This window comes from Penicillium verhagenii (assembly GCF_028828195.1).
Source record: "Penicillium verhagenii strain IBT 33310 chromosome Unknown utg000005l_segment0_segment0, whole genome shotgun sequence".
Taxonomy (NCBI): domain Eukaryota; kingdom Fungi; phylum Ascomycota; class Eurotiomycetes; order Eurotiales; family Aspergillaceae; genus Penicillium; species Penicillium verhagenii.
The window spans coordinates 4358237-4378694 of record NW_026643169.1 but is presented as its reverse complement, the minus strand read 5'-3'; the positions used below and the strand labels follow the sequence as shown (position 1 = coordinate 4378694).

The 20458-nt window shown below is 48.2% G+C and overlaps 6 protein-coding genes across 6 annotated transcripts; 4 read left to right on the top strand and 2 right to left on the bottom strand.

The window, feature by feature from the left end:
- Positions 1-355: 355 nt before the first annotated feature.
- On the top strand, positions 356-2345 carry N7466_005130 (ESCRT-II subunit protein VPS36; the record flags this gene model as incomplete). The annotated part of the gene is made up of 3 exons (XM_057164527.1): positions 356-456; positions 537-672; positions 753-2345. The coding sequence occupies 3 exons, from the start codon at positions 356-358 to the stop codon at positions 2343-2345; spliced, it is 1830 nt and encodes a 609-aa protein (XP_057023208.1).
- A 575-nt stretch (positions 2346-2920) lies between these two features.
- Positions 2921-5113, top strand: N7466_005129 (uncharacterized protein; the record flags this gene model as incomplete). Its single annotated transcript, XM_057164526.1, has 2 exons — positions 2921-4828; positions 4889-5113. The coding sequence occupies 2 exons, from the start codon at positions 2921-2923 to the stop codon at positions 5111-5113; spliced, it is 2133 nt and encodes a 710-aa protein (XP_057023207.1).
- Positions 5114-5362: 249 nt separating this feature from the next.
- On the bottom strand, positions 5363-7384 carry N7466_005128 (uncharacterized protein; the record flags this gene model as incomplete). The annotated part of the gene is made up of 4 exons (XM_057164525.1): positions 5363-6331; positions 6443-6584; positions 6719-7019; positions 7216-7384. The coding sequence occupies 4 exons, from the start codon at positions 7382-7384 to the stop codon at positions 5363-5365; spliced, it is 1581 nt and encodes a 526-aa protein (XP_057023206.1).
- A 5303-nt stretch (positions 7385-12687) lies between these two features.
- N7466_005127 (putative mucin family signaling protein Msb2) lies at positions 12688-14853 on the top strand (the record flags this gene model as incomplete). Its single annotated transcript, XM_057164524.1, has 1 exon — positions 12688-14853. The coding sequence occupies one exon, from the start codon at positions 12688-12690 to the stop codon at positions 14851-14853; it is 2166 nt and encodes a 721-aa protein (XP_057023205.1).
- Positions 14854-16704: 1851 nt separating this feature from the next.
- N7466_005126 (uncharacterized protein) lies at positions 16705-18122 on the bottom strand (the record flags this gene model as incomplete). Its single annotated transcript, XM_057164523.1, has 3 exons — positions 16705-17031; positions 17118-17661; positions 17980-18122. The coding sequence occupies 3 exons, from the start codon at positions 18120-18122 to the stop codon at positions 16705-16707; spliced, it is 1014 nt and encodes a 337-aa protein (XP_057023204.1).
- Positions 18123-19312: 1190 nt separating this feature from the next.
- On the top strand, positions 19313-20143 carry N7466_005125 (alpha/beta fold hydrolase; the record flags this gene model as incomplete). The annotated part of the gene is made up of 1 exon (XM_057164522.1): positions 19313-20143. The coding sequence occupies one exon, from the start codon at positions 19313-19315 to the stop codon at positions 20141-20143; it is 831 nt and encodes a 276-aa protein (XP_057023203.1).
- Between the last annotated feature and the right edge of the window lie 315 nt (positions 20144-20458).

The window sequence follows — 20458 nt, the reverse complement described above, 5'->3', positions numbered from 1 at the left end:
TGAAAGAGATGGAAGAGATCGAATGAGACGAGAGAAAAGAAGACGGCTACGTTGGGAAGGGGGGGGGGGGGAGAGAACAGGGAGTGGTCGAGGAAAAGGGTGACAAGGAGGAAAATAAAAAATCCTACGCCACTCGAGGTATTTGACGGAGAGTGAAAGTTGTGATTTGGATTCGAAGGTTTGAGAACGGTGTTTAGGACTTGGAAGACACGGTGAGAGTGGAAAACACACAAGAATCGAAGGGACGATCAGCCTTTCGCTTGGCGGGAACATTAGTTTCACCGGATCCCGACATCTATGCTTTATCTGTTATCGCAAGCCAAGCCAGAGCTCCCACGTCGTGTGAACCTGCTAGATGTTTTTCAAGTCTCTAGACCTGACAACTGCGTTGAGACCCTTGCTGTTACCTGACGAGACTCTTCTCTTTGTCCAGGATGCGGTGGGGCTTTATGAAGGGTAGGTAGTCCCATAGTGGACATTGTCATTGTGCTCCGAATACTTGGCGATAAAGATGTACTGATATCCGCCCCGACCAGGAAGTACAAAATCCCCGATTATCAAGATGGTCATGCCTACTTGACATCGCATCGGGTATGCTATATCGCGACAAATGATCCGCGTAAATATTCCGCGGCGATTGATCTAAAGGAAATTGACCGTGCAGAATATCAGGTTCGAACTAACACCCCCCTTCCCCTCCCCCGCCCTATGATAAGCGATCGCCGGGTCTAACATTGGAAGAATAATCAAAGGCAAGCTTTTTAAAATCATCACCGAAGATTACCATACACCCGAAACCACAAAAGAACAAGACCGATAAGGCGCGCAGTGCAACGTCTAGTCCTGCTGTGCCTCCACCATCGTCCCTCTATCCATCCTCAAGCAAGCCGCTTTCTCCTCTTCCATCTTCGATCCTGCCCCATAAATCACCTTCAACTCCTCTGAACTCGACATGGATCTGTCCTATATGCTCCTTTTCAAACCCTGTGCCTTCGAATTTCGACCCTGCCACTGCAAGTGCGACAACCCATTTGCCACCGTGCTTGGCCTGCGGCATCAAGCCCCCTTTTACAACTGTTCTTAAGGCTGCAATAAATGCTGCAGCTAGTCGAGACCCCCCTCTTCCCCGACCAAGCTCCGTGCCTATTGGGGATAATACAAATCATAGTACTGATCGTCAATCAGTGGCTGTCGCATCAAACTCCGTATCATGCCCTCGGTGTACCTTTGTGAATCATCCATCCCTCATAGAATGTGAAATTTGCGGATCGCCATTGTTAGCTGCAGCATCATTAATTCGGATTGGTGATCGTCGTGCAGATTCCCCGGCCCCATTTTTTGAACAGTCGCGAATTCCCAACACCGAAGTGCGCGAGAGTATCAAGCTCTCTTTTCGTGGAGGTGGTGAGAAAACGTTTCATGAGAGATTAAAGAATGCTCTAATCCAGCGAAAATGGCTGCTTCAAAACGCACCTCCGGTGCCACCTCCATCACAGAGCACACCCACTGCACCCGCAACTACGGTGCTGGAGAGTCCTCAACCAGCAACTCCACGAGTAAATGCTGTGGGAATCGCAGGTCTGGAGCAACGAGGGCTGGAAGCACGTATGAACAATCAACTAGTCATCGGCAATGCATTCGAGGACCTGGAAGCATTGATGGCTTCGGCCAAGCAAATTGTCGCACTTGCTGAAACCCTGGCACGAGAGTCCGGGATGTCCTCGAATGAGGGCTCCGCTGAGACTAATGCAGTCTTATCCGAATCTGCAGCGGCCTTGGGGATGGTCACCACCAAAGACATGCTCAGCTCCGGGTCAGAGAATCTTTATTTATCAGAATTGGCACGCAATCTTGCAGAATATCTGACTGATGATCGGAAAGGGATTTTACAACGAGAAGGAGGTATTATGAGTCTTATCGATCTATGGGCAGTCTTCAACCGATCCCGAAATGGAGTTGAACTCATCAGCCCGTCCGATTTTCAACGTGCGGCAGAACTGTGGGAGAAACTGAAATTACCGGTTCGCCTACGACGCTTTAAGAGTGGACTCTTAGTGGTTCAACAATACGACTGGAGCGACGAAAAGACAGTGCGTCAAATACGAGAGTGGATGGAGGATCTACGGCGCGTCCCGCCGGAAGAATCGGTCCCATGGGACTGGACGGTATTTGGTCAAGCCGTTACTGCACAAGAAACAGCACAACGTTTCAAGTGGAGTGTCGGTGTGGCCGCTGAAGAGCTTGAGATGGCAGAGGACCGTGGAGCCCTTTGCCGTGAAGAGGGAGTTGAAGGACTACGTTTCTGGATAAACGGTCTTGATATTTCCACTCTTTCTTCCACTTAGTTTCCACTTCTTAAGTTTATGTGGATCGGCCCAAGAATACCAAGTCCAACCCAGAAGTAGATCTGGGCTGCATACTAGATGACGGTATGGAAGGTCAAGGAGGGAAGGTTATGCGGGCTGCCGCGAATGATATGTTGACTGTGGAATAATGTGACGTCAAAGTGCTGACTTCAGCAACCCATTATGATTGGTTGACCGCGTGATCAATTCCCTTCCCCGCCGTGTCGGAGAGCTGTACTCCTATGGTATCTCGCTCGTCATACCCTCTTTCTTTTTTATTAAAAATCCATTTTCTCATCTGGACGACTTTCTCGTTCTATTTCATCTTCACAATCATATTCACATCAGCCGCGTTTCCTTACTCCTAACGCCCGCTCCTCTGTTGATTCCTTCATTTGTCCAACTAACTCAAGTGGACCCATCGACCCCAGATAAGCCCGACCCGCTTTCAAATAGTGTGGATTTGTGTGGATACCATGATCGACGGACGGCACCTTTGAATACTATACCACGCGCAAACTGTCCTACCTCCGCGAATAGCTATTCTTTCAATCTCATTGAATACTCCAGGCGTCATGAGTTCCTCAGCGGCACTGTCTGTTGCCACGGCCTCGAGATCTGGTGTTACCCGCCCGGCCTTATCTCAATTAACGTCTTCCCATGCCACTCAAAACCGAAATATATGCCGCACTGCTCGCAACACGCAACTCGGTTCGCAGGATACATCAGAACAAAACAGACCCTTAGAAAAGTCCTATCGTACCCGCCTCGCCAGTACCCGCTCCAGATTCTTGGATTTTTCCGGTGGCGGACAGAGGAGCTTTTTCGAATCTGAACGTGAACAAATGCTACAGCGAATGACAAGCCTGAAAAGTCATTTTTCCGATCACCCCTTCGGTGCCATTTTTGCGCATCAAGTAGATTTTCTCAAGCGAATGGACAAACTTCACCATGCCCGGCCAGGATCACTGTGGTCGTACATCGATACTGAGCAGCCTACTCCCAAGTCTCATGTCCCTCTCAAGGCTCACCTCCAAGATTTCAACTTTGCTCACTCCCCGGAGAATCCTGATATCACTCGAGATGGTTCCAAATATGATCCAATTAGTGGTCGTATGATCCCAGAGCCACCCCAGCCTTCTGTTGACTGCACCCCTGGGGGTGAGATAGAGGCGAATCTTGTTCACGACCCATCGTGTGTTGATATAGATCAGTTCCGTTCAGTATCTGCCCCTGAAGACATTCTTCCTGACGCACCACTCACCCCCCATGTGATTGACTGTCCTCCTGGGAGCGAATTAAATGCCCTTTTCACGTCCATCCCCAGCAGTTGCCAAGATGTTTTGACCGAGACTGGAGCATTCAAGAAGTCTACCCAAAGCCCCAATATCAACATTGGGTGTCCTCCTGGTAATGAGCTAGAAACTGCGTACATCTCTGAATCCGCTCTGACGGGTCCACCCCAAGCTGAGAGCTCGAAACCGTCAAGGCATATGAAGAAGCTATCTGTCAATGCCGGAGTGAGATCCGGTGGCAATGTTGAATGTTCTCCTGGGTGTGAGTTGGAGGCTATGTTCTCCTCCAATCCTGCCCTTGGTGTGGCTCAAATTTCCCCCTTGGATAGTCACAAGATGGATCCTCCAGAAACCTCCAACCTCTCGGCTGACTGCCCCCCGGGAATTGAATTAGAGGCCAAGTTTGCTTCCTTGTCTTCTGATGGAGTATCCGGCGCCAAGAGTGAAGCGACCATTTTGTGTCCACCAGGCAGCGAGCTGGAAGCCAAGTTCATAGCCGAGCCAGCCTCTACTACAGAAGATGGACAGTTTCAACCATCCCTGGTCGCTGATGATATCCACACACAACAGACTAACATTGCCCTTAACTGTCAGCCTGGTAATAAACCAGAAGCTATGTTTGCCTCTCAACTAGCCGATCGCAACCCTGCTTTAGCCGAAGATTTGAGCTCTTTACAGGCTCGCGATATCCGAGCTCGTTATGCCTCGGTAGACGCGGACATTGAACAAAAATCATATCTATCTAAGGACATTGAAGATTCTGGCGCCGAGGACCGCGTTGGTGACTACATTCAAAAAGCCACCACCAATATCACCCCTCCTGCTCAGCAGTCGTCCGCTGCTATCTATCGTATCCTGACCTATGACACTTCCCTATCGCAAGTCACCACAGCCGAGTCCGACTTGTTCTTTGGCGTGAACGAGTCTACTCCACTGGCCGAGGTCCTATCCCGCCTGCAAAATCCTGCCAAGTTTGTCCCATACTTCGAACAAATGCAGCATGATGGCTATGAGATTGCCACCGGTGGTGGTAACATTCTTGTTTTCAGGAAAGTGGACGACTTTACCCCATCAAACGCTCTAGATCAGGGCCCTACTCCACATACCAATATTTCCAAATTTCTTCGCCATGACTCGTATCAGACTGGAGCTCCCTCTAGCTCCTCGAAACCATCTTTCACCAATCAGGTGAGCGGACAGTGAAGCTGTCTTTTCTACTCGCCATCCTAACACTGTACGACTTTACAGCCACCCCCAGCATCTGGATCAAACGGCATCAGAGACCACACCAGTTTTCATTCGGAATCAACTGCCAGTAAGATGTTACGCCGAACGATATTTACTGGCACGGCCACAGCAGCATCTTTCTACGCCATCGGAGTGGTTGTTGAGTACTTTCGTACCGGGGGGCAAGATGGCTACGGCATTGACGGTTTCACTGTCTTTGAATCGGAGCGACGCCACCGGGATTGATGGCCACCTCGAGGTGGTTGTAAATTTCATGCCGGTTCAAGTAGCTTGCCTGAATCAGTTATCTAGCGTTTTCATTTGCCCATTGAATCACAACATTCAGATACCCACTTGTAAAACGAGGAAAATATTTTAAAAATACATAAGTTCATACATAAATGATATTAAGAGCATATAAAGACAATAACTTTCCATAGCAAAATTTCTCCATCTGGCCGAAATCTTTCACCCGCTTCTCGGGTCTCTTTTAGATCATCCTCTCATGTCGTGCTCATCATTCCAATCGCAGTCATCGTCGTTCCCCGGAACTTCCCAAGGGAGATAATCAGGCGTTACTCCCTGGATCGGTCTCGGAATCCAACTTGGGGAGCTCGCAGCAGCCTGTTGTCCCGCAGGTATGCTGGCCTGGTTGCGTCTCAGATCGTCCTCGAGCTCCATAACTCTGCGCTCTTGGTAATCAGCATGTACTTGCAAATACTGCCGTCTCTCCTCTTCCGTCGTATCTTGAGTGAACATAAAGTCATCATCCATATCTGTGTCGTGCTCCTCCTCCGATTCCTCCGGATCTTCTTCACATTCAACATCAACAGGGTGCCGCTCAAACACATCCTGCAGATTCCCGCACTCAGCCTCGCCACTAAGCAGGTAAAGGTGCAACGCAGCAATCATCTCTGCCGCTTCAATGAAGTCATCCTTGACCCATAGGTCGTACTCCCGTGTCCCCAGAACTCTAAACGTGCGCAAGGCTGTCTCACCATCTACACGACGAAGACGGGCGGCTCGGTAAAGTTCCTCAATTCGCTCCCATTCCTCTTCGTTAAAGGAAGGCGACTCCTGCATGGATGCGGAGCTGCTGCGGGGTGGGTAGGCGGTTCGAGGGACAACCTCGCCTGCATTATCTTCTGTGTCGGCGCCGTGGTTTTCGACGTGGACTGCGTGCGGCTCGATGGGCGGTGATGGTGCTCGGGGACGTTGGGGTGGCTCGGGAATAGGGTATGGTCCTTGTACTTCCCGGCGGCACCAGAGGGTAGAAGTTTTCTGACCAGGAAAAAAAGCGCGTAGGAGGTGGAGCTTTGAGCCGTGTATGCCTAGGAGGAAGACCTCCTGGTCAGGGATTTTGTCAGGGTAGACGCGGAGAAATCGGATATTTTGGTAGAGTTGGCCGAGCAATATTTTGAATTTGCCGGCAAGACTGTCGCTGAGGTGCTCTTCTTTCACTGTCTGTCAAGAGAAGTGTTTTATTAGATGGGGGTTCTTCGATATATATTGATGGAGAAATGTGGTGCACTTTGTGTTTAGTAGTTAATATGCACCACACATAGAGAGACTTACTGCAGATGCAGGTATAATGATTGACTTGACCCCATTGCCGGGGTTGAATACCAGCGAGACAACTCCGGACGTTAAGGGAGCATCATTGTATTTCTCACGAAAACCTGTGCAGTAATCCAGTGAGGTAGCAACCATTCGGGGCCTGAGGTTAAAAATGACAGCGGTCAGTAAAGATATCGTAGGTAGCCCGAACTTAAGTCAAATATATATGTTCGACATTGAATGTTTGATGCTGATGATGTTCACGGTGCTTGAGGATGCTTCACTTATACTCACTTCAAGGTAAAAGACGTCCGTCCATCCCGAGTGAGTCTGTAGACATCCATCATCGCTTCAATCTCTTTCACCATCGTGAAAATAACTTGAGCCTGGTTCCGGCGGTTCTTAGGCGCATCATTATCATTCATGGGCTCTTCGGACCCTCCTTCCCAGAGATCTTTTTCGAATTCGGGGACTTTGTGGAGAGCCTGGAAGACAGTTTTGTAACGCAGATCGACTTCTGACCAGGCGTCAAGCTGCACATGGCGAGGATATTCGCTCGAGGCACGGAATACCCAGGGTTGACGTCGAACATGGACTGTTGAAAGAAAGCATGTAAGTAATTATGTAAGCAAAACAAGAAGACTCGGGGTAGTGCAAGAGGCCCCGGGGTCGGTTAATAATGTTAGGGTCCTGAGTTAGCGTTCTAGGGTGCTAATGTAGGGTGAGTTGGAGGCCCGGGGTGTTTAGGGTTGGAGAGAATTAGGGCCGGCGGTTAAAGGCTTCCAACTTACCGAATCTCTCTGCTTCCCGGAAATATCTCTCCGGGATGAGTTCCTCGGGCGCGAAATTCAGATAAAACTTTGCAGTGATACCGTGCACTTCAGCAACGTAAAAGTCGGGGTCCATGGGCATGGCGTTGGTCCCAGGGCGAGCCGTGCTAGACTCGCCCATAGACTCCATTGTGGTTGGGAGAAAAACAGACAAGTAGATCACGATTCACGAATGGCGGTGGAAACCAAGCGCACTGGGGCGGCGGTCTCGAAATTCAAGGATGTCGAGACAGGAAAATGAGAAAGTGAGAAGTCAAGATTTAGTTCTTAAAATAGGAACACGCACGTGCCTACTAAGTCGCGTTCTCATATATCTCAAGTGCTCTATATAAACGATGCTGCCACGTGCTAGCTGGCTGCTGGTGCTTGTTATCGATAACAAATAAAGAAACTCACTCAAGTGCGTTTCCAAGTGGCACGCACTGTTGGTTTGAAGATTACTACCAGTAGTATATACTTTAAACTTCCATTAGGAGTTGGGGATATACATAATTATTAATATTGCAGCACATCATACATGGATGTTCAAGGTTTCGGAAACATTGAAGATCGAACATTCAAATTAACCCTACAACCTTTCAGTGTTCACAGGGCCCCCAGGAGGACTGATCAAGGAACCGGGGTTGTCCATAGATGTACATATCCTACTAATAATCCTAGGCCGCTAGGCGCTTACTCAGACGGGCAGTAGTTGATGTTGATGATCAATGATGACGATGATGATGATGATGATGTTCTATCAATTGATTAACCTAATGCTACCTAGCTAGTCATCGCCGTGGTAATGTAGGCGCTTCTTCCGTCGAAGCATAGAACGTCCATACGCCGGTAACGCCACGCATAAATGAATGACTAGAGACAAAAAGAAAAGGGCGACTGCCCGTACAGGAGATAAAATCCCAAATTCCACGTAAATCCCACAGTAAATCTCACAACAAAGCCCACATTGATCCTGCTTTCCCATTCTCCGTATTCCACTCCTGCCAGCGTTCCTGGCTCGTACATCCTTGCTTCATCAATGGCGTTCGCTTGTTGTATTTGCGCTGTCATTCTCAAGTGCTGGTGACCGTCTCGGGGAACATCGTTTTTAGTGGTTTTGTATTGCGCAGCGTCTTCGCCGCCTGTCCTTGCCAGTCATTCCTGGTCTGTTGTTTCATCGTCTTCCGGCTCGTCTTCCACTTCGCAGTGGCGGAACTGCCCCAGAAGGCCTGTTTGGAGCATGAGTTCGGCGACGTAGCGAGTCGCGTGCGGGTGATACGGGCAGTAGTTAACTAGTTAACTTTGAAGTAACTTAAGAAGTATCTTTACAGTAAAAATATTATATCGTCACCCAATTTCATTATCAGGTATTTATATACTAGTAAACAACATTGAACATTGAATATCATAGTATCATTTTAGGGGAAAATAATGATTGATTTGACTATAGTTAAAACTAAAATTCTAGCATAGAGAGAGAGTCTTTTGAGGCCTAAGTAAGCACTTTTTATACTCCTCAATCACGATTCACCAGCACTTGAGTGCTCCTAAGGCCTATAGTAATTGGAAATTGTACATCAATGATAGGTACTATATCTGCATATATTCTGCCATACCTAGTACTACTTAATAATTGAGTACTAACATTGAAGTAGTAGGTAGGCATGAGGTTGGTGCGTAACTGAACATAGATGCCAATTGATTATGTAGATATGAAAATTTCAAATATATTTGACAACATTGAATAGTGCGCACGCGTATGTATGGATCTAAACATTACGTACATGTTGATGTATCAACCCATGGATGATATGTATCAAATGTACACCGTCTTTACACCCACATGGGCGTGGAACTAGAATGTACATGTACGAATCTCATATACAAAAGTTTACGTCAAATTTATTCGGGTATCCGGATAATCAGCCAGCCCTAACCACATAAATCACCGTTCTAGACCTCCATGTCCACGTAGTTCAAGCAGCATGACGTGCCTGGCGTGGCTAGGCCTAACGGGTCTCCACGTACCAGTAGGGCAGAGCATCCACAATGCTGCATGAAATTTCTTTGCTCGCAAGACCAAAGCCCAGACTCTAGACCACGAGGACGATCTCCACTTGACAATTGTCTAGAACGCGGGAGATCACATGACCGGGAAAATTGATTTGTGTGCTTATGTCAGCCTGTCAACGCTACGACCAAAAAGAGGTGGGTGGGGCCGACAGTCTTGGTGTTCTCAGGAACAGGCTTAGTGTCGCTTCAAGTCCGTGGTACGGCTGATGATCGTGGCTTTTTGTGTAATTTGAGGAATCATTTGGGCCATGGAACGAGGTTTTTAAGGGGTTCAAGGCGTTGCTTGGCTCAATAGCGAGGAACCTTGGAAGATTGAGGGTTCTACAGTATTTGCATGTATGTATGTATTATATTAGGGTTCGAGTGCATACCGGAGAAAGCTGAGCATGACTGCATGGCATGACGGGGGGCTGAAAGAAATAGTGGCTTAGTATACCCTTTTTTTGACCGTCTATAATTAACACCGGCATCCCAAGCAGCTTTGGGCAAAGTGTCCGAGTAGTTTTCTTTTGCCAATGTTGGTTTCTTTGTTGAACGGGAGTTGGCTCCACCAATTTGTATGGTTCAGGAGTCTATTTCCTCTAGCGAAACAAACTAGTATAGACCAGGGTGAATAGCCACCGGTGCTTCCACCGGCACGTACATGAGAGAAAATGCGGGCGCAAGGAATTGAATCACCCTCTATTCAACTCGCGCGTATTTTGGACTCTGTGAATGGTCCCTCCCCCACCAAATATTTACCAGCAAGTGTAGGAATGATGAGGGACGCGCTTTCGCGAGAGAAAAAGGTTCGCCCCTTCATTCCGATCAATTCATGGCCTCTTACACACGTGGAGTTTGGATTTGGGAAGTTCTTTTTGTTTCCTTTTCTTGTGGGCGTCTTTTTTTCCCCTTCTCTTTTTTGGCTTTGATTTATTTTTGTTGTGATCGTCGATCGGAGGGGGCAGAAGTGCGCTCATCCGAGTGATCGTCGATAGCTGGTCTGTGATGTTGACCCTGGCTCATACTTGATGTAGATGATTATACGTCCGTAGACTACATCTGCGCCTTGATGGCGCTATTTTTGGAGAGTTCCGGGTAAAGCTACTTGGAGATGGCATTGAAAAGGCCCGAACAGGAAGTAAACCCAAAAAACCGCCCTCCGACCATGACGTATGCTAGAGGGCGAAAAGTTGTTTTTCTTCTATTTTTTTTTTTTTCATTTGTTTTTTGTTTGGTTATTTTCATCCAGAAATCCCATGTATTTCATCACAAGAAGGGGTCAATATCCATAAGGCAAAAGGGGGTCAAGTGCCGGAACTAAAGAAAACTAGGAATCAAGAAAAGACAAGAGCTCCCAGTTTTGCTCGCTAAGAGAAGGATTTCACGAGGCTCACGACCGAGCGTTTACGGAGGGTAAGTAGTTTTACTAGGCCGATTCTGATTCGATCTCCTTGTTGATCGATTACCCAAAGAAGCGGCAAAAGCGAATTTGGCGTCCAGGATCAATGACGCTAATCCCCAATCAGGTAAAGTGGGGACCCGTACCTGCTTGAAATCCCCGTGTATCATGTCTACACGGGAAGGACCATGGTCCCGCTTGCAATCTACCACCACGCACTTTCTCATTCATCCACGCTCAGGAACGCGCAAGTTTGGCTTTTCTTCCGACTCCACTGCCAACGCCGGGCCCATAACCACCGGACTGAACCTTGTGCGGTAAAAAGTCCTGGTAGCGTCCAAGAACCAGGCTGGATCGGATATGGTTTAATTAGGATGTGCACACATCTCAGGGTGGAAATCAGGGTTGAAAATACAGAAAACACCTGGGGAAAAATTTGGGTAATTGATCGTCAAGCCGCGAGCACGCAAATTTCCCTAGTGAAAGTCGGATGGGGGTTGAAGAAAAGCCTGCAAATAAACCCCTCTTCCATCTCAAGACCCTGACCCGGAGAGAAGATTGACTCTTTTGCTCCGTAATCCATTTCACACCAGGCTGATGTTATCCGTCCATTTGCACTTGTGAGAATCCTTTTCTCTTATGTACAATTGGGCTTGCTCCTGCTCCACTCCTCTAATTAACCCGGTAACGGATCTGGAGGTCGATCGATCTCTCTGGCTTTTTCTCCCTCTCTCTTGCCCCTGAGCTCTCGACACTGAACATATCACAAATTGATCGACTGGGCCGAGCTGACCAAGGACAAGGTTGTACAAAACGGCACAACGGGTCGGGAAGGGTGCAGCTCTAACGCCCCCAGTGTACTATTGGTGATCTCGACCGAATCCAGATTAGAGGGGAGAGGAAGAGGGGAAAAGAGGCCAAAGTTGCTTCATAGCTCGCTAGAAAGGTACAATTGGGCATTCCGTACTTTGTAGATTGCAGTGGAAAGTGGTGGACAATCTCATTCCGGAATCCTGCATAAGTATGGTTAGTACGGAAAACACTGCCCAATTCTGGGGGAAAGTACTAGTATGTAGGAGATTGCTGTTGAGTGCGCTCTAGCACACATACTAGTAACCTCGATAGTTATACCATGTGGCATACATCTTCTCACCCTACTAATACCTGCTAACTACTACCATATATGAATGCTCAAGAATCAGAAATCGTATTCGTAATGCAAAGACCATAATCATCCAATACCTGTATCCATCGTATCCTCTTGGTCTCCATTTTTTAAAATCCATAATTGCTTGGTCGTGGGTATTTGGTGCGTGTAGATAAAATTGTGGATAACGCTAATTTGTTAATTTACGGTAAGATTGGTAAGATTACGGTTGTTGTTGACTTGCCCACACGTGTCCGCCCCCATTTCCCTTCAACTTCGCCCCTAATTCAGATTGCTCTGCGAAGTCATGTTCCCTTAATTCACCTTTATTCACTCCTTTCTGTTCTCCCATTTTCGTCGTCGACGACGGCACTTTTGACCTGGGTCCAGCCAATTCTGCTCCCCTTGCATCCCACGGTCGCGCCGCTTTTTTTTCTTCTCGCATTTCTTTGTTGCTCATCTACTAAGTAGACTGTCGCTCGCTCCTTACTGCTACCCAGCCCACATTCACTTTTGCTGCTTTTCCGGTCGTTTCAGATTCAACGACCCCTTCCATTCGTTTATTCAAGTCGATCGCTTTATTCGATCGATCCATCTCACCTAGATTCGGTTGCCTATCGTGACGGTTTCTTCGTCTGTATAATTCCAAGTTCTCAAATCTGAGACGTTGTGACTGTGTCCCAACGACTTCTCGCGGATATACACCAGAATACTGCGCCGGATTCGAATTTGCAGATACCCACAAGGCCTCGGCCATTTTATCAACTAGAGGTGCTGACAGACGAGTGTGAATTGCTCGTACTGTACCCTCAATTTTCGGACTCCCTAAGCGCTTCCAATCGGCATCATCAAAATGCGTGGTAACGCTTTGTCCATTTTCGCCGCCTTGTCCCTCGGGGGCTTCCAGCTGGTGGCTGCGCAGCGAGCTATTCAAGATGACGATGCGACGCACGTGGAACGACCGCGCTACTATTTTCCTCAGAATATCAAGCGTACCGTTCGGAACAACACCTACACCGACACCGACACCAACCCTCTCGGCTCTTTGGTAGACGACCTTACCGGAGCTACCCCGACTACCTCCTCTGCTGCTGCTTCATCAACCGGAGAGGAAGTTGTTGTGGTCATTTCCATTGACGCCGAAGGACACCGTCACACCATTACCACCGAGACCCGGGCAAACGCTGCTTCAACCACCAAGGCCACTACAACCACCGCTGCGGACGACACCACCGACACGACAACAACTGGAACTGACACTACCGCGGCGGATAGTACTACTGCGGCAACCACCTCGAAGAGCTCCACCCCCGTTTCCACCACGGCCAGCTCGACAGCTACCGCTTCCTCAAGCAACATTATCAGTGACGTTGAAAGCGATGTCTCGGACCTCCTGAGCGGCAGCACCACCACCGCCGCTTCCAACGGAACTTCTGCGACCACCGCTACGGCCAACACGACTTCCGCCACTGCTTCCATTGCTGCTTTGTCTTCTCCCTCTGCTTCCACTTCTGGTTCTGTTTCCGCTTCTGCAACCGCCTCTTCCACTGACGACATTCTTGGTTGGTTGTTGGGAACGGACTCGGCCACTGCTAGCTCAACGGCTCTGAACAGCACTGCTACGGCCACTAACACTACTGGTTTGGCTACCATCCCTGTTAGCGTTCCCGTGACTTCTAGCCCTACTGCTACTGGTGATGCTCTCACCAGCCTTCTCAACTCCGTTTCGGCCATCTTGAACAGCACCGAATCTACCACCAGTGGAATTGGCGCAATCCCTACCCCCCAGGCTAGTCTGAACCCCTTCAAGTCGGGAACCGCCAGCGCTACTCCCGTTGGTACTGGCAGCGGCAGCGGCACAACTAGTGGTAGCACTAGCACCGGTACTTCTACCAGCTCTATTGGTATCATTCCTGTTCCCCACTCCCCTAGTGCCGGTTCTGGAACTGGCTCTGGCAAGGCCACCGGATCTGGTGTCATTCCCACTCCCACTGGAAGCCAGACCGTCAAAGTGACCCCTACTTCCACTGCTTCCCCGACACCTATCCCCGTGGTCGAGACCACCACTTCCTCTCACGCTGAGTCTACCACCAGCACCAGCACTAGTCACACCGAGAAGCCCGCTGAGACCACCTCCTCCGACAACACCAGCGACTGGATGCCCTCTAGCATTCTGATCCAGCCTTCCACCACGGAGAGTGCTATTAGCACTAGCACTGCCACCACCACCGCTGCTGCCGCCGCCCTTCCTGACTCGATTACTCCTTCCAACAGTGTCACGCAGGCTCCTTCTGACTCCATTATGCTTCAGCTCGGTTTCGACGGAAGCCTTCCCTGGTCCTTCGTTGCTACTACCCCTCTGTCTTCGTCTCAGATCTTCGAGTACATCCCTCAGGCTCTTGAGCACGCCCTGCCCTACTGGGGTAGCAAGGCCGCGATGTACGCCCTCGAGCCTTACTACAACTGGCAGAAGACTGGATACAACGCTACCATTGCCATCTTCTACTTCCCTCGTGAAGGTTACACTAAGCTGCTTTCCCAGAAGAACAACCCGAACTCTCTCCTTTACACCGAGGAGCAAAGCGCCACCACCAAGGCCCTGATGACCATGATTGACTCTTCTATTCCTCTGGAATTCACCGGTAACTGGCCTAGTGATGACGGCGAGTCTTCTTCTGGTTCCGATGGTGGCGATGGCAGCAGCAGCAGTGGCAGCAGCGGTAGTAACGACGGCAGCGATTCCTCCTCTGATGGTACCTCTAGCAGCAGCAAGGGCAGCGCCAGCTCCGCCGGTATCGCCGTTGGTGCTGTTGCTGGTGCCGCCGCCTACGGTGCCGCTATGTTCTGGGTTGCTCGCCGTTACCGCCAGCGCAAGCAACTGCACCAGCGCTCTAGCTCTGTTGACGCGGGTAGCCAAGGTTCCTCCGTCGTCGGTGCTGGTAACCGCGTGTCCGGTAGCCAGCGCTCCCAGATGATCAGTGCCCCCGTTATGGCTGAAAACTCTCTGGGCTGGAACTAGACGGTCCCTATAAAGGAAAACAGCAAAAAAAAAAACATATATACCAACATGGATAGACCAGATCTTTTCTTGTCTCAATTCCTCCCCCATCCTTCAGCCGAGAAGAGTCTCAACCCCCTGACAACACCGGTACTTTTCCATTGCATGTCAGTCGATTCGGTCTTTTCTATTTAACGCCGAAGCTTGGAAGGATGAGAGCTTGCACAAAACTTTATTTCATTGTTTATCATCCCCTCCAAGGATACACTATGTCATATATCATGTATCTTCCCATTGTGAAATTCTCCATTGGCCAACATTTATCCTTTTTTTCTACCATTCTTCTGATACTCTGAGCGACGTCACATCCCTGCCGGCGCTGCTTGTGTCATTTCATTTCCATTATTTTTTGAACTATTCCCCCTTCTGTTCTCCCATACCCTTTTCTTTCTTTCTACCACTTTTCCCTGGCACTAAGACCGCTGAATGAGACTAATGCCTTGTTTTGTGTTTCTGTGTCTTTGGAAAAAAATCTTACTTTTTTTACTGGTCATATTATGTTTGAACTCTTGCACATCCCTAATGGTCTGGGTGGCCCCAATCCTTGATGAGCCGACGCTACTTTTTCTCATTTCATTACCTCTCTCTCTCTGTCTCTGCGCTGGTTTGAACCATTATTTTTAAATTATCCTTTTGTTTGTACAGATGTATATCTTGTGTTGTGTTGTGATGGGCTTCCCAAGGTTGTGTGTGGTAAATCTTGAGAAGCCGAGAATGAGAGGTGTAGATTTCCTACTTAATTTTTCCCTCCGAAGTTGTTTTCGTAGTGCTGTAGGGGTGAAGCTTGCAGCAGGTGAAAAGGAGTTGTTTCAAGGTTGTTACAAGACATTGGAGTGCCCTTGCTTCCTCGTTAGCTAACCTTGGCCTTAATTTCGTCCCTGCATCAATGCATGTGAGATGTCCAATCCCGCCTAGGTACCTAGGTGGACTTCAAGTCGGAAGGGTTGCCCAACCAACGGGTGATACACGAGTCCCCATCAAAATGTCAGACTTACATGTAGAGACTCCAACCCTTGGAAGTTTAAGACAGCTTTTTCAATTAAAACCGACAAATCATCTCTTGTCTCATAGTTCGGAACCAACGGGCAAAGTTTTTCAAGATTTCAGGATCTATTTTCTATCATTTCTTCACCGTGACCCTCAGGCGGAATACACTTTGTGAAAGCCTGGTCTAACCCAATAGCAGCTCGTCGAACACTTTCGAGAAGTTCAAAGAACGTGTCTCGAACGCTCCACAGCTCGGAGTCCGAGTTATCAGATCCAAACCTGGTCATCTCGCCTGCCTGTCGACTAGCCTTTGTTTTCAGAAAGACATAATTCCACGTCTCCCCATCGGCTCCTTCGGGAAAGAAAATAAGTCGTTCACGAATTTGATGAAGTAAGCCACCTGTGCTTACGAGGTGGGAGAATTGAAGATCTTTTAAGTCCTTGCTCGGAGTGAAAGAAGTCCTATCAATGTCATTCCTTGACGACCTGTATTCACCGCCATTTTCATTTCTATGGATACACCCCACTATGTACTATGCATAAAAATAGTGTTGTAACATTGAAGTATTCCAAACTTCGTTTTGAAGTGGATTCAGCATTTGAGTCTAGTTATGTACCTTGGAACATACTTTTTACAGAATAAGGCCCTAATCCAGATTACAATTTTTGGGACTTTCTTGTTTGTACAAGTCTTGACGTTACTTATTCCAGCATAAGAGAACAATAATATACAGAGCGGGGTGATGATATAAAGAATGCAAGGAAAAGATACCAAAAAAAAAAAAGAGATGCTCTTCACGACTCTATTGTAATCTCGTCATGAGATTACTCTTTCTTGCTCTTCCCATCACCTCCCGACCATCCGCCAAGTATACCCCACCACTTCCCCGCATTCTGCTCACGACGGACCTCCCGGACGTGTTCACGCTCGACCTTGTATTCCTCCCAGGAAAGCTTCGCCGCAGCCGATGTAACGGGGGTTTCAGTCTCTGGCACACCATTGGCATACAAGTCGTGGGCATGCGTAGGCAGCGGCCGAACAGCGTCTTCGCCCCCGTAAGCGCGGAGGGCGGTACCGAAAGCCCAGTCCACAGCCTCCTCAACAGGGTGATCGAAGAGATACGGAAGGAATGGAACGACAGATAGACCAAGCTGTGCGATGATAAATTAGTATAAATGCCCATATCAAAAAAAAAAAAAGAAAACAAGCAAAGTGAAAAAAAAGGGAAATAACATACTCCGATGGGCCCCCAAGTCCGCAAAAGCGTGTATTTGCTCCCCTTGAGCATACGTCCCGAGTATTTAACCACGCTGTGGATGGTGAACGCTGGCAATCCCATGCTAGCAACACTCTGGAAAATAGCGCGTTTCGCCATGATCATGCGATAGTCTTCCGCAAGCGAGATTTGCACCTGTGGCCAGGGCTCCAGCGAGTCGGATGAATTTAAAGAACGAGAGAGATTTCCAGTAGCCATGCCACGAATGATCTGTGCCTGTGATGCATCATCGGGCTCGCTGGCGTCCTTGTATGCTTCGCCCGGCGGGGTAAGAGCGCGACGGTTGCGCAGGTAAGCTTTATAGCCTTCGTGGCTTACATCGCCGACTAGATAGGCCCAGGAGATACCGTAGGCGGAGCGAATGAGCCATGGGTGTGCGACAGGGCGAAATGACTCGCCGACGTCTGATGTGTAGGCGACGTAGCGGTGGGCGGAGAGGAGGATTGTGCGAACGCGGCTTCCGTAGGCTGCATAGCGGAGGTTTGTGTCGGTTGAGTCGACGGAGCTGGAATTTGAATTTGAAGAGCTCATGATTAGCTTGTTTTCTTATATCGTGAAATTCGGAGAGTGAGCTTTTGAGGTTTGGAGCTGTTTATGAATCATAGAGCTTTGGTGGAGTAGGGTCGTCGACTCGTGTCATAGCAGATAAATCCGGGAAGTGGAGTCGCCGGAGTTAGCGGGTGAAACCGCTCGGTCCCTTCCGCTTTGTATAAGCAGAATGACCATACCGCCGACCAAAATCCGATCGAAAACCGTGGAATGTCCACAGAGAATGACATGTCAAGGGCAAGGAAAAAGGCAGCTTATATCAATTCGTACTCACTAAGAAGCATAGTGGTCCTCGTAGATGTCATAGCGATGGAGAAGCTCTTGCAGAGCGACAGGAAGTTTACCCGGCACAGAAGGCTTGTCGGCAACCGGCCACGCCGTTTCCTGGTCATCATTGTCATCTGGGGCCTTCGTCATTTTCAAATCTCACGCGTCAAAGATATAATTGGAAGGAAAGAGATTGTATGGGCGATTCAGTGGTTGAGAAAGGACGGAGGAAATTGAGGGGTGATGGTCTTGACTCTTGTGCATGCAGGTTTCAGTCGCCGCGGGCAACACAAATGAAAAAAAAAAAACCGCCCAACATTTAAAAGACCAAACGTTAGAATTAGCCTACGGTGGGCCTGAACTACTAGTAGCATATCCATTTTTTTAAAGCTATACTTCGTTCCCGACAATACTGTATAGCAGTTAAGAGCGTTGACCATGGAATAGCATGCCTTCCGACGCCGTTCCGCGGACGAACTCTTCCTAGCCGAGTTTCGGATAAACAACAAACTGTATTTACTTTAGCCGGAGTAAATATGAAGCTTATCTGATCTGCATTCCATATGAAGGCTTTCAACACAATTCCAACTGATCTGATCGGAAAACAGTGCTCTTGGTATAAGCGGCAAATAGCCGATGGAATTACTCCGGGTTCTCTCGGGAGATCTTTGCTGAGTCATACACCTAAGTTTTAACCAATCAACTAAGAGTCAAGACATTGGAGCCCCCACATTTGAAGTATACTGTACATGCTAGTATCGACTGGAGCTTCTATGATGCTCAGTGGTATGGGTTTGTATTATAGTTTATCCTAGATTATGCAACGATTGGGTCTGTTCCTTCCTAGTTTGCCACGCACAGCCAAAAATCTCTCGACTTTACATATCGCCGGGCGTCAAAGCTGGACTTGCACAACTTTCCAAGCTTGAAACTGCCAACGAAGCCAAGAGACGGCCCGCCCACTGTCTGTCGGTATCTGGGTTGGACCTCCAATCAATCGGTCTCGCTAAAAATGTTGACTGCAGAAATGTCTGGGAGAAACGATCACTTGACTCGAGAACCTTGGAAGATCTTTACCAACGGCGAAAGATATAATAAGATCACGTCAGCATCATGCACAGTATTCATTAAATGTAAGCTCTAGCAAGGATTTAAATACGAGCTGACAAGAGAGATTGGCGGGGTAGCTACTAGCTATAAGTACATATAAAAGGTGGACATTCCACGACACTCCCAAGTTGTAACAACCTCAGGTCAATAAGAGAATTGAGCATTGGAACTCCCGCCGAATACCAAGTACCGAGGACCAAACTTGAAATCGCTTCAAGTAAATACCGAATATGCCCTATCTGACACTCCGAGATGGAGCTGAGCTCTTTTATAAAGACTGGGGTAATCCCGACGGAGCTATCATCACCTTCTCCCACGGCTGGCCCTTGAGCAGTGACAACTGGGAAAGCCAAATGATGTATCTGGCTGATCAAGGCTACCGTGTCATCGCACACGATCGGCGTGGCCATGGGCTGTCTACTCAAACCTGGGACGGAAACAACATGGACAACTTTGTCGATGACCTTGAAGAGCTTTTCGCACTCCTGAATGTCAAAGACGCGGTGATAGTGGGTCATTCCCACGGAGGAGGAGAGGTCACCCGTTACCTTGGAAAGCACGGCACAGGTCGTTTCAAGAAGGCTGTTCTTATCGGCGCCATACCTCCTATCATGTTGAAAAGCAGTATCAACACCGAGGGAACGGACAAGACGGTCTTTGATTGGTTCAGGGAATCTATCCTGAAAGATCGCGCACAATTCTTCCTGGACATCCCCAGTGGACCGTTTTTTGGGTTCAACCGACCTGGTGCGCAGAAAAGCGAAGGTCAGATTCGTAGCTGGTGGAGACAAGGAATGAACGCCAGTTTCAAAACGGTATATGACTCAGTCAAGGATTTCTCGGAAACGGATTTCACAGAAGATCTGAAGAAGATTGATATTCCTGTGCTGGTTCTTCATGGTGATGATGATCAAGTGGTTCCAATTCAAGCATCTGCACTGAAGTCAGCAAAACTTCTGCCTCAAGGCCAGCTGAAGATTTACAAAGGGGGATCCCATGCTATTCACAACATCAATGTTGATGAAGTCAACAAAGATCTTCTTAACTTCATTAAGTCATAATTTGGAGTGTATTTTGTGTGAGACAATTTCTATTGCTGTTTGTGACTTGAAAAAAATCCAATGAATAAACAAAAAAGTAGTAGATAGCAAAATCACTGGTTTTGTATATACCTCCTGGAAAAGCTCAAGTCTAGTATTAAATGAACCTCTGTTCATTCATCAGGAATGTGGATTTGGCTTATTACTCTGATCAGCAAGATACATAATAAAATTGAATCCCTCGGAAAATATCTTTCCACCAAGATGTGCAGAACCTGTCACGTGCTGTCATGCATATACACGTTCCTTTCGAGTTTCGACAAATCCATCCATTTC